General features: G+C 54.4%; 1 protein-coding gene across 2 annotated transcripts in view; it reads left to right on the top strand.

Annotated features, from left to right (window-relative positions):
- TUBGCP3 (tubulin gamma complex component 3) overlaps window positions 1-4900 on the top strand; it is a 60561-nt gene extending 55661 nt beyond the window's left edge. For both annotated transcript variants that reach the window (XM_082859331.1, XM_082859330.1), the window contains exons 21-22: window positions 1535-1651; window positions 3811-4900. In XM_082859331.1, the coding sequence (XP_082715457.1) occupies window positions 1535-1651; window positions 3811-3969 (276 nt within the window). In that variant the 3' untranslated portion in view covers window positions 3970-4900. The remainder of the gene's footprint in view (window positions 1-1534; window positions 1652-3810) is intronic.
- The last annotated feature ends 7711 nt before the right edge of the window (window positions 4901-12611 follow it).

The raw sequence follows: 12611 nt of genomic DNA, 5'->3' as shown, positions 1-12611 counted from the left end.
TGCTCGCCGTCTGGGCAGACCTGCTTGGTCGGGAGGTTCTGGGACAGAAGAGACAGGACAGAGTGGAAAGGACGGACGACGCACCGGGCACCGAAGTTGTCCAGAGGGAAGCAGCTTGCCGTCGAGGGCACAAGGCAGTAGAGAGGACAGGGCCAGCTTGTGATGGAAGATGGGGTTGCGGTGAGGTCCCGCCACGGACGGAGGGCCGGAGGGGCGCTAGAGGTGGCCCGTGTCTCTCAGGCCGCGGAGCCCCAGGACGGGATTCTGAAAATGCGCAACCCTCATGCCGACGGAACTAAATGGGGAGAGAGTCACCCAGACGCCCGCTGAAGCCGCTGGGGAAGCAGCGAAACCCGGAGGCGGCCGGGCAGCAGGAGGTGGGCCCCGGTGAGATGAGGGTGAGCATGGACGGAGGGTGTCCCCGGCCCAGGGGGAGCAGAACAAGCTGGGCACCTCGTGGGAGGCCGTGGGGGGAAGACAGACACACCGAGGCGGTGCGGAAATGCCGCCTGCTGTCTGGCTCGGACCCGTGAAGTCAGCCTGCACACGGGAGGGAGATGAAGGGCTTTCTCTGGACAGAGGGCAAATTCTAGGCAGAGCAGTGGCTCAGCAAGGAGCAAAGTTGCTTATCAGCAGCTCTGCCACAGGAAAGGGAGCGGCCGGACCTCGGCGGCGTGGAGAGCGGAGAGCGCTGTGCTCGTGCGCCAGTTCAATCACAGGGAGGGAAGTGTCCAGAGCCTGCTTGGGAAGCTCTGTGAAGTTGACACCAGATGCGAGAATCTTTATACCAGACCTAGGTTGTGCGTGTTGATGGAAAAAGTCTTACAGAAAATACAGCGGAAACATTTAACAGAATATTGAGAGAATAATTCACCAAGACTGGGGTTTATTTAAGGAATGCAGGGGTTCAAGAGGTCTATTCATGTAATTTACCATGTTAATTGATAAGAAGTGATCCTGTGATAATTCCTGCGTGTGCTGGCTGCAAAGCAGCTAGTCAGCTGCACCAGTGATTGAGAACAGTCTCTTACATGCACCACGGCTAAGGGAAACGGTAAGAACCGTTCTCGTTCAAGTCAGGAGTTAATGCAACATGTGAGGGTGCCGGTGCTTTGAACCGTCGGGTTCAGTTTACAGACACGTAAAGTATCTGCACTGAAATACGTACAAAATGACAGACAGATACAAGGCTGTTTATTACAGCATTGTTTCTAGTAGCAGAAGACTGGTGAGCTGTGAGGAATCATCTGAATTGTGGGATGCCACAGAATGTTAACACTGGGGCTGGTGAACATTACTAAGAACAGTGAGGGAGTTCTACGTGTACTCGTGTATTGATGGAAAATACTTCCGAGGTATGTTATTAATTGAAAAATGTAAGCTAGAGAGCAGTTTGCATCAGAAAAAGATCATGGACGTTTCCAGCGACACAGAGGGGTGGAAGTCAGCGCCCCGCCACTAGCACGCACCTCAGCCCCGCCCCCCAGCGTCTTCCATCCAGAGTCTAACCCGTCTGCTTCTCTCTCCCTCTCAGGGCCAGTGGGGGGTGACAGCCGCAGAAGAAGAGCAGGAGAGCCAGAGGGTCCGGGAGTTCCAGGAGTCGATACCAAGGCTGTGCTCGCAGCTGCGCATACTGACGCATTTCTACCAGGTGCGTGTCCAGCGACAGGGTGCCGCCCGCGTCACAGTAACTGACGCTCGACGCCAGATGACGGAAGGGGCGTCGTTCCAGCCGGTCCAGCCTCTGCCGCTGGGTGGGAGTCTTGCCCTCGGTGCTGTCCGACCTCTGGTGGCCCTTCCTTCCCGTGGCTGCTCTGGTGGGCGCGGCTCTGCGGCCCCCTCCTCTGCGGACAGGCGGGGAGTGTGCGGGGAGTGTGTGGGGAGCGTGCGGGACGGGCCTCAGGCTGCTGGGCCGCGGAGGCCACACGCTCTGCTCTGCTTTGTCTCTTTTGAGGGTTTGGTTTCTGATTTCATGTTTCTCAAGGTGATGTTAGTGCTGGAAATAGAGATGAAAAGATTTTATGAAGAGTTTTTCCCCTCAGTTCTGGTAACTAATTAGACAAATCAGGCGTTGAACCCCAGACCTTGAAAACTTATGTTTCCGTGCCATGTATTCATTGGTTCAGAATTCTGACTGAAACGCCACGACCCTGTTCCGTAGGCATCTAGTTTGCTTCCCAAGGTCCTCACACTTTTTAGTTTTGAATTTCTCTTCTGCATAACTAAGGGGTAAATTTGTCCCTTTTGTAAGTGGCCTCACTTTGGCATTGGCCTCTTGTTACCTTTCTGTTGAAAACACGTTTCATAAATGGTGGTAATGACTGGTTTATGTCCAATGCAAAAATATATCTATTGGGCAGGTGTTTTGATGATGAAGCGCTGTCTTGACCCAGGTCCTATATGTGGTGTGGGTTCATAATTCTCAGAAATGGGTGCCTCATGGTTACGTTCGTGCTGTTAATTAAGATAGTTGCCCAGCTGCAGAGGAGTACTCAGTAACTTAAAATGTGTCCAAGTGCTGATTTCTAAAAGGACAGTGGTGGTTACATGTTTTCCCGGTAGAGTTAATACAGTTTTTAAAAAGTAATCTTAATGTAATCCCAGCATTACTTAACATTACAGCCTTGATCTTTGTAAATCACTACCGTTCAGACTTCTTTTCTTGATCACGTAAGTCCTTTGCTGTCTTCCTTGTGTCGGTGGCTGAAACACTATATAGAGTCTTAACAGCCATCCGTGCTTTGCTGCTTGTGAGCGGCCCTGGGCCCGGCCCCGCGGGAAGACATGCCCTCACGTGTCCAGGTGGAGGCCTCCTTCGTCGGCATGTTTCAGTTTCACGCTCACGAGAAGCCCTGGCGGAGTTTTGAGCAGCGCGGTTCCTTAGGGACTTTCTCCCAAGTCCTCCTTACCCAGAGAGATGGTGACACGCGCACACGCACGCAGGCCGTGTGTTCGCTCAGTGTAAAGTGACTAGTGTCGCATACATGCATCTGCACGCGTCCCAGCTCCCAGGAGCTCCACCAGAAGCAAGGGTGGGGGGCAGTGTCCACCTCGAGAGTTCGGGAAGGATGGACAAGGGTGTGTCGGTGACCTTTTCTCTGCCGATCAGAGCTTTCCCGAGCGCTTCCCCTGAGCAGGTGACGCTCAGCTGACGTGAGACGGGCGGGGGGGTTGGCAGGGATGGGAGGTGTCCTCAGTGACTCAGCCCGGACAGAAGCAGTTGGGAATTCTGTTCTGTTAAAGCTGAGTGAACGTCTCTCACACCCTGTCGTCGTCTTTGCAAACCCCCCAATGAGGAGGTGATGTGGCCGCACTGCCCGCCCTCGGGGGCAGCCGCAGCCCGACACCCCCAAAGGCACCAGGGCCCCGAGCCATGGTTTACATCACGTGTCTGTTCTTGGTGTTCTCAGTTTGTCCTCCCGTCAGGGCTGTATGATTAAATACTCTTTCATAACTCATGTGAAAGATGAAAAGTGTCACACTGAAGTTATCTATTCAAAATTTAAAAAATAGGATGTTTTCCCACCAGTTGCTTTGCTGTTTTGCTAATTCTTATAGAACTTAACGGCAGAAAGGAAAAATCTGTTGGTTAGTTCTTTTCCATGAAATTACCTTTGTGAATTTGCATTTGTGGAAATGAGCATCTCTTCCCCGTGGGGCTGCCCTTGACTGGGTGAACTCTGGTCCCAGGGACAACCGCTAGGGTGGGTGTTGGTGGAAAGAACCCCGGAGGGGGTTAAAGGCGGGGCGGTTGTGTGGGCAGCTCCTTCCTGGACCTGAGATGGGCGTGTGTCCCCTGCGTCTCTCCAGGGCATCGTGCAGCAGTTCCTGGTGTTGCTGACGACCAGCCCCGATGAGAGCCTGCGCTTCCTGAGCTTCAGGCTGGATTTCAACGAGCATTACCGCGCCCGGGAGCCGCGGCTCCGCGTGTCCCTGGGCGCCAGGGGCCGGCGCAGCTCCCACACGTGAGGCCCCGGCCCTGCCTCAGGGCGGCAGGTACCGCTGGAGGCGTCGTCATGGAAACACTCACATCGCATCCTCGGGGACCGCCTGCTGCCCTCGATCCTGGCAACCTCGACAGCCCGGCGTCGGGCGGCGGCAGAGTCATGCTTTCCTACGTTGGAGTTGAATATATTTGTAATATCACTACGTTAAATAGGCTGGCTTGCACTATTCAAATTTATTTTTCAAAGTCTTCATATTTAAAAGATACCACACTTTGTTGAGGCTTTTAAGCTCTCCGTGATATAATTCATATTTGTCACTTTTTGAAAAAAACCACAGTTTCTTTTAGAGAAAATTAGGGTGATGGATATTCATCAGTGAGGATGGTAACATCGTTGCTGTTTTCTTGGCTTCCTCTTCAGAGGCAATTTTTGTTAATCTCATCAAATTACATTGAAACCAAATGTCCCTACTAAAGAAATATAGAGAGCATTTTATTTTGGTTTTTAGTGTTGTAAAATATTAACCTCTGTAAGGACCTTTCTATCAGTGCATTTACACGTGTTCTTTTTTTCTCTTCCTTCAAAGTTTACATTTTTATATTTAATTTACTCTCAGATAACTTGGAAAATAGTGTAGAAAAAGAGCAGGAGTGACACAGAACAAAACATCCTTAAGCCTAGATTTCTTGGACCGTCAGCTGAATCAACATGTAAATATGGATGACTAAAAAAGGTAATGAAGTATTTTATTTTCAAGATTCTGAGAAGCATTGGAAAGAAATTGTCTTGAACCATGAAGATTTCCTTTTTCCTTGCCTATTTTTTCATTGTAAATATTTATATACTACTGCCCAGATGCTGGGGGGACATTTTTTGTAAAAATGTCATATCGAGTCGCATATATCTGCCTTTATCATGTTGCGTAAGTGAAAACTTAGAAAATTAAAAGCGATTATCTTTCCGATGTGTTGGTTCTTTCCTGATTGTCTATGAAGAGACATAGTTCACTTGCCAGGTTCGGGGGCTGGGGGTTGGCAGAGTTCGTGCTTCACTATATGAATTATTGAATCAGTGAAACCAAGACATCAGACCGTGTGCAACTTCCGGTGCAGATCCAGAGGCAACGCCCCCCTTGCCGCTTGCGTGATGCGTCCTCTCAGTTTTTACCCACGTCCGATTCCTTTGGGTGCAGAGTCCCTGTAGAAGAAAAGGGGCATCAGGGGTGCTGGCTGTGCAGAGATGGACCCAGGGCGAAGGTCGGAACTTCTTAGGATATACATTTAACTTCAGTTTAAAGATTCATACGATCAGAAATTTGAAGCAGGTTCTGTGCTGCAGAGCTTCCCAGAAATGACGATGTATGTGTATCTCCCGGAGAAACTGCCCGAAGCTTTTTGACCTTGGAGCCTGCTTTTAATTTATCTGAAGCATTTCTCCAGAGGTGACTCCTCAGTAGAAGCCACTCTAGAAAACGCCACTCTAGATTTGGGGACAGAAATGCCCTTTGACTCAGGAGCCATCAGGTAATCAGGCTGAGTCGTGGGCTGTGGAGTCGCTTCTGACAGGAGCCCGGGCCGGGCCGGGTCGAGGGGCTCACTCAGGAGGGGCTGTGGGCCTGGAAGATGGGGGCGCTGACTGCGGAGGGTCAGGCCGCCTGTCACCCCCGAGCAGGGTCTCACCAACCAGAGTCGGCAGCGGCTTCGGGGAGCGGGGGGCTCCGTGCTGGGGTGGGGAGGGGAGAGCCCACTGCAGGCTGAGCCATCTCTGGAGGCAGGTGCCCCGCGTGGCCCCGGGAGGGCAGGGTCGCCGTTTCACCCAGAAGGTGGTAATCATTGTGAGCCGTGGCTGGGGAGCTGCGTGCAGGGCCCGGCGCACGAGGTCCGCGGGCCTGTGGCCGTGCACTCAGTGGAGAGAAGCCCCTGCCCGGACCCCCGCAGGCCCAGCCCTCCCCCGGCGCAGGAGGCCACTTGCCGAGGCTGAAGGCCGAAGGCCGTCCTCAGGCTCGAAGGACCTGCCACCCTCCCGCCTGCTGGCTTAGCCTTGGACCACGTCGCCAGCAGAATTCCCAGCGTGTGATTCTGTGTCACTGGGGAGGATGCGTCCTGCAGGCTTTGCAGGGCAGAAGGGCACAGCCAAGCTGAAAATCCCACTTGTTGGGAAAAGAGCCCTTTGATCAAATAGCCACGGTCACGAGGCACCACAGCCACGTGAGGGGCGAGCGCGACAGAAACCGCAGCGGCAGCAGGGGTGTGGGGCGGGAAGGCTGGGACGGACCCCGGGGCTCCCGGGCAGCGCCTGCGCTTCGCTTTCCCTCCCCTCCAGCCGCCCCAGAGGTGTTTCCATTGCTGTGGTTTTGCGGGGTGACCCAGGTTCAGGGGCTGAGGTGGCTGAGGTCGCCAGGCCCGGCCAGAGCGGGCCGCCAGGTGCTAAAGCTGTGCACTGGGACCTGGGCCCCCGGGAACACTGGGTCAGATCCCGCCGCCTGCTTGGAGAAGGCGCTCGGGGCCAGGGCCCTGCCGCCGCAGCCTCCCCGCCGGCCTCGCCCAGCTCCGCAGGGGCTTGGGGCGCAGGGGGCGTGAATCACACACGACTCTCTGCGCTGAAAATGTGCCTCTGCTTTCCAGAAAATTGAGTCAAATGGTGTGGAAATTTGACTGAGTGATCATGCATATTGTTCTGTGGATGTGTTGCCAGGTGTCTCTTCAAGAAGAGAAATAAATTTGTATCTCTCTGCCTTTATTCCGGTTTAAGGTTTTAATAAAAATGCAGCCAGGGAAAATCGCGTAGCAACTTGCGTGGAGCCCAGATTCATGCTGCTCACAAGCACTTTCGACTGGCTTTCTCACACGTTCTCCGGTTTCCACCGGAAATCTAACCCTGTCCCCCCCGGGGGACGCCAGAGAGCCCGACAGCCTGCATCTGTCCCCACCGGACGTGCGCACCAGCCTCTGCCGTCAGAGCAGCCCTCAGCTCATCCCTCTCTCGCAAAGCTGGGCTCGTGTCGTTGCAGGGCCTGCGGGTCCGCTGCCCGCGGGGATGCTTGGACCAGGGGTGGCCTGTCTCAGCCTCCGCCCACACCTGACGGGCCGCCCTGTCCTGCAGCCTGTGCTGCCCACCCTACTTGGCGGAGAGCTGCGGTCCTTCCCTTAGATGCCCTGACGTGAAGGGTGGGGCTGGGGGAAGGCCGCTCTGTTTTGCGGGCTGCAGGCCTGGGCTGGCTGGGGTCCCCCCACCAGGCTGGGCGCCCAGAGCAGCTGCGCCTGACCCCTGGGCCCCTCAAGGGAGCGCCAGGCCCTTTGAGGGCATCCTGAAGCCTGATGTGGTCCACCCAAGGCTCCAGCCCTGGGGGCCCCGGTGACCCCGGCACCACAGGCGGGAGCGGGGAGCCCCTGACGGGGCCGGAGGGGTCACAGCCTGGGGCTGCGGAGGAGGAGGAGGGACGCTTAGAAACACGGGAATGCAAAGCTTTCCGAACCCTGAGAGCACAGCCGGAGGGCGCGGCACGATGCCGCCCGTGTGCCGGGGACACCAGCCGTACGTGGGGGAAGGGGTCCCCGTGGACAAGCCTCCGCCCTGCGGTCGGCGGGTGAGGGGGCCTGCTTCCTGCGTGTCCCCAGCAGGGGCACAGAGGACCCCACACGCCGGTCCCCAGGGGAGTGAGGGGCCCAGCGTTTCTCTTGGGGTCTCCAGGCTGCTCTTCCTGCGTCTCAGCTGCCCCGCGGGGGTCTGCAGGGCACGGCTCCTCCGGGACCACAGGCCTCGCATCGTCTCGCATGTGCCCCCTCCTCGCTGCCCCCCTTCCCGGGACATCACAGCACATGGGCCCCTGCGACGGCCCTGCCTGGGAAGGAGCTGGGCTGCCCCCGTTTCCACTTGACCTTCGCAGCCCAAGCAGAAGCAGAAGCGTCAGTTTATCCTTTAAGTAGTGGAATCTTCACAGTATTTTGCCAGGAGATGGGAGGAGGCCCTGAAAGTCCTCTGTGATGCCCTGTAACCTCAGGGCTGAGCCTTCGCACAGTCAGATGTTCGATTTTACTGAAGAATAAATGTCCAATTTTCAGGTCTTCCCTTGAGGAGAAGTGGCCGCTGAGCAAACATTTCCAACAGCGTTCAGACGCGCAGCCGGCCGCGAGGGGACCCTCCCGAGTGACAAGTGAGGAAGCAGCTACTTTTCAAAAGAAATGTGTCTTATATAACATCATATAACGAGGCAGCGTCCTCGCGTTGCTGGTGGAAGACGCAGAGGCTAAGGGTCTCCAGCTGGAGGGGGAGGGGGTCCCGGGAGGGCTGTTGGATCGCGGGTGTTCAGGCTGAAGGTGTGGGAGGAAGAGGGCGTCTTTGTCGTGGCTCTGGCCAGGCTCCCGGCTGCCCATGCTGAGCTGGGTGCCCGTCGGTGTGACCGTTCTGCAGAGAAAACATTTTGAAAATGAACATCCAGAAATGTTACATAATCGTTACGGGATTTTATGGTGAAGAATGATATGTATCCCTTATTTTTTTGTAAGTTGGGCTTAAACACTTAAAAAACTTGGGAATCCACTTTTTTTTTTTTTTTTTTTTTTTGCGGTACGCGGGCCTCTCACTGCTGTGGCCTCTCCCGTTGCGGAGCACAGGCTCCGGACGCGCAGGCTCAGCGGTCATGGCTCACGGGCCCAGCCGCTCCGCGGCACGTGGGATCCTCCCGGACCGGGGCACGAACCCGTGTCCCCTGCATCGGCAGACGGACTCTCAACCACTGCGCCACCAGGGAAGCCCCGGGAATCCACTTTTAAACTTGTTTTAAGATATTCCAAGTGGAGGGTTTCGGTTGGTTGGGCCCATTTATTAGAGTTGTCAAAATGCAACACATTCTAAGTGGTCTGGAGCAGCAACTGATGGTCACGGAGCACAGAGCTTTACTGCCCAAACTTTAACCAAATCCCCTGTAGAATCGGTCGACAGGTTGGACTAACCCCCAACGCGATGAAGAAGTCCAGCCAGTGATGCGCTTCTCATTCTGATCTACGTGTCCTGGTGAGGAATCTTTTCCAGACGTGATAGTCGTCAAAACCAAGTATCAAGGCTTCCCTCGTGGTGCAGTGGTTAGGAATCCGCCTGCCAGTGCGAGGGACACGGGTTTGAGCCCTGGTCCGGGAGGATCCCACATGCTGCGGAGCAACTAAGCCCGTGCACCACAACTACTGAGCCTGAGCTCTAGAGCCAGCGAGCCACAACTACTGAGCCCGTGTGCCACAACTACTGAAGCCCGTGTGCCTAGAGCCCGTGCTCCGCAACAAGAGAAGCCACCACCATGAGAAGCCCGCGCACTGCAACGAAGAGTAGCCCCCGCTCGCCGCAACTAGAGAAAGCCCACGCGCAGCAACGAAGACCCAACACAGCCAAGAATAAATAAATAAAAATAAATTTATAAAAAAACAGCGGGGTTTTAGACCCAACACCAACCCATTGCCAGGTCTGCACCTCGGAACAGAAGTTCTCTCTCCATGGTTGTTTCTAAGGCAGGATTCACGACCTTCTCCAGACCCGCCTTTCTGGAGAAATGAGACAACCCCACTTTGTCCTAAGGAACTCTTTCCACAAGTCAGGCAGAGGTACAACCTGCCCACAGTCCGAATGGGTTTGCATAAAAAAAACCTGCCGAAAGCTGTGCTCTAGTCGCCTCGCCAAGAAAGCACTATAGGTCGGAAACCCCACTTGGAGCACGGCTTCACCTCCCACACCAGAGAGACCCAGTTTGCATTTCCCCAGCACGGCAAACGTGAGGACACAGTGGCATCGGGTGTGCGTGCACGTCTGTGTGTGTGTCTACGTGCATGTTGTACACGCGTGTGCACTTCGCTGCCTGTTCTTCCTGGGAAAGAGGCACGGCCTCTCTGGGCTCAGCGGGAAGGGAGGCGACGCCCGCAGGTGGCCCGGGACTCCTGCAATGCGCACGTGGTGGGCTAGGAGACCCCTGCGTGCCCACACTGGTGCCCCCGGGACGGCGCCGCCTGCTCCTCCAGAGCTGCTCTCAGGGCACGCGGGGCCCTCGAGTGGACACCTCACGTCCCTTCTCACCAGGGAAGAGAATCCCTATTAGAGCCAAATGGTTGTTCCCATTTACCTGGAGATTTTCCAGTGTTTTGAAGGATTGTGTCCGGAACCGATTGTTTCACATGTTGACCATTGTCTGAGTTCTTTCCTGGAGGAGCAGTAAGTGTAACGATCAAGGTTTGGTGAAGGGTTCAGGCAGGATTCTAAACGTCTTTTCAGCTTCAGACAACCACGAGCTCTGAGAACGCAGTATTTCGCAGAGCACGTGACGTGACATGGCCTCGGGTGAGGCTGTCGAAACATCCCTCCTTGCAGGAGCCCAGAGCCGAGAGTGCGTGCTGGGCACTCGGGCACGGGGTGGAGGCCACGTCTTCTTGCTTCGCGTGCGCCTCTCCTCGCTCTGAGCACACGCTAGCGCCATCTGTGTCGTCTACTGTGCGTGCTGGGCACTCGGGCACGGGGTGGAGGCCACGTCTTCTTGCTTCGCGTGCGCCTCTCCTCGCTCTGAGCACACGCTAGCGCCATCTGTGTCGTCCACTGTGCGTGCTGGGCACTCGGGCACGGGGTGGAGGCCACGTCTTCTTGCTTCGCGTGCGCCTCTCCTCGCTCTGAGCACACGCTAGCGCCATCTGTGTCGTCCACTGTGCGTGCTGGGCACTCGGGCACGGGGTGGAGGCCACGTCTTCTTGCTTCGCGTGCGCCTCTCCTCGCTCTGAGCACACGCTAGCGCCATCTGTGTCGTCCACTGTGCGTGCTGGCACTGCTTCCTTCTATGGACGATGCTCCTGACCGCTTGGCTGCTGTCCTTGGTCCTGGACGCACATTTTATAAGATGCTTCACTCCTCCAAAGGGCGATTCTCCACCCTCCCTCCTGTCCACCCCTTTGCACGCATAATTGCATGGGACTCGCTGGTCGCGCTGCCAAAAAAGGGGAGCAGCGTGAGGGGTGGGGGCCACTTCAGGCAGCTTTTGCCCACGAGGGTCCCTGTTGCCGGGGGACGAGCTCCCCTGCAGGAAGCTGCCCTTCCCACCTGCCCTACTCACAAAGCTCACCAAGAAGACCTGCCTCCGTTCGGTTTTCCCAAAACCCCATATAAGTACAGCCTGGAACACTTAAGAAAAACCTTCAGGTTTAGACGTTTATATTTGTTGAACCCATGAGAAATAACTAGTCGTTGGCTACCCTGTGGGTTGTTGGAAAAGAACCCCTTGTTCTGAGCAGATGCTCAGTAGATAGTTACTGAGTGAGTGAATGAATCTTTTGTTAAAGCTAATGTTAATAGGAAAGTAATGATTATGGCATAAAATTATATCTATCCCGTGGGACACTTTGATCTCAACAGAGCCCCAAGTCTAAACCGGGCATTTAGGCACAGTCAGGATGTCAGGGACAGTGTCGGGGACCAAGAAGACTTTTCAGACACCCCGGAAATCACAGAGGCAGAGCTGGCTGCGCTGGCAACAAGGAAGGGAAGATGTCTGCAGTTTCAGTATCCTTCAAGATGCTTCAGGCTTTAAAAATACTAAGCTAAGGGCTTCCCTGGTGGCGCAGTGGCTGAGAGTCCGCCTGCCGATGCAGGGGACATGGGTTCGTGCCCCAGTCCGGGAAGATCCCACATGCCGCGGAGCAGCTGGGCCCGTGAGTCATGGCCGCCGAGCCTGCGCGTCCGGAGCCTGTGCTCCGCAACGGGAGAGGCCACAGCAGTGAGAGGCCCGTGTACTGCAAAAAAAAAAAAAAAAACTAAGCTAAATTGTATTTAAGTACCACATTTGTATTTTTAATGGTACAATTTTTAAATTGAAAAAGTCTGTCCGTAATAAGTCAGGCCGTTCCAATCATTGACTCTAGTTTCCTCTTGGAGCCACAGCTGTCATGCCCTCCCTGTCCCTGTGTGTTGTCCTTCCAGGGATTTTCCACATCATAGAGATTATTACCAACATCATCCTCTCATTGAATATTTAAAACCACACCTGTATTTTTAAGAGGAAATCGTATAGGAAATTTTGACAGATAATTCAGGCTGGGAATTTATGGAAAAACATACAATTCATCAATAAATATAAAAATTTACATCTTAAATTTGCTTATTTGTGGAGTTGGGAGTCCCAAGGGAGCACATATCATGACAACATTCACATGGTCCCTATGCACGTGGGGTTCCATTTGACCATCAATGCACCTGACGAAGCTCGGGAATGATGTTTACTTTCCTTTTACAGGTGAGACCCCAGAGAGGCAGATTTTGCTTCAGGTCACTGGGGCCGCAGGTGACCTAGCTGGGAAAGAACCCAGGGGGCTGGGGTCTCTGGCCTCTGCTCTTCCCAGGTCACCTGAATCTTCTCTCTGGGCTAAAATGCGGAGATTTTCATAGCTACAGGATTCCCAATGGAACCACGTCAGTATATCCTAGTATTTGAATTTTCATGCCTGGAAAAGATGGAATAACAAGGAACAGATTTATCCTCCCAAGGTAATTTAAAAACTAGAAAAAATATATATGAAATAATGATTTCGCATACACCAGATGGGCAGCAAAGGATAGAAATCCCTGAGAGGGGAAACTAATGAAGGGTTTCCTGTGGTTCCTCCAGTTTACTGCCTGGAGACTTTCCAGACCAGACAGTGATGG

Source organism: Leucopleurus acutus, assembly GCF_964270905.1.
Source record: "Leucopleurus acutus genome assembly, chromosome: 18".
Classification (NCBI taxonomy): Eukaryota; Metazoa; Chordata; class Mammalia; order Artiodactyla; family Delphinidae; genus Leucopleurus; species Leucopleurus acutus.
Note: the sequence above shows the minus strand (reverse complement) of the source record. Positions and strands in the feature narration are given on the sequence as shown.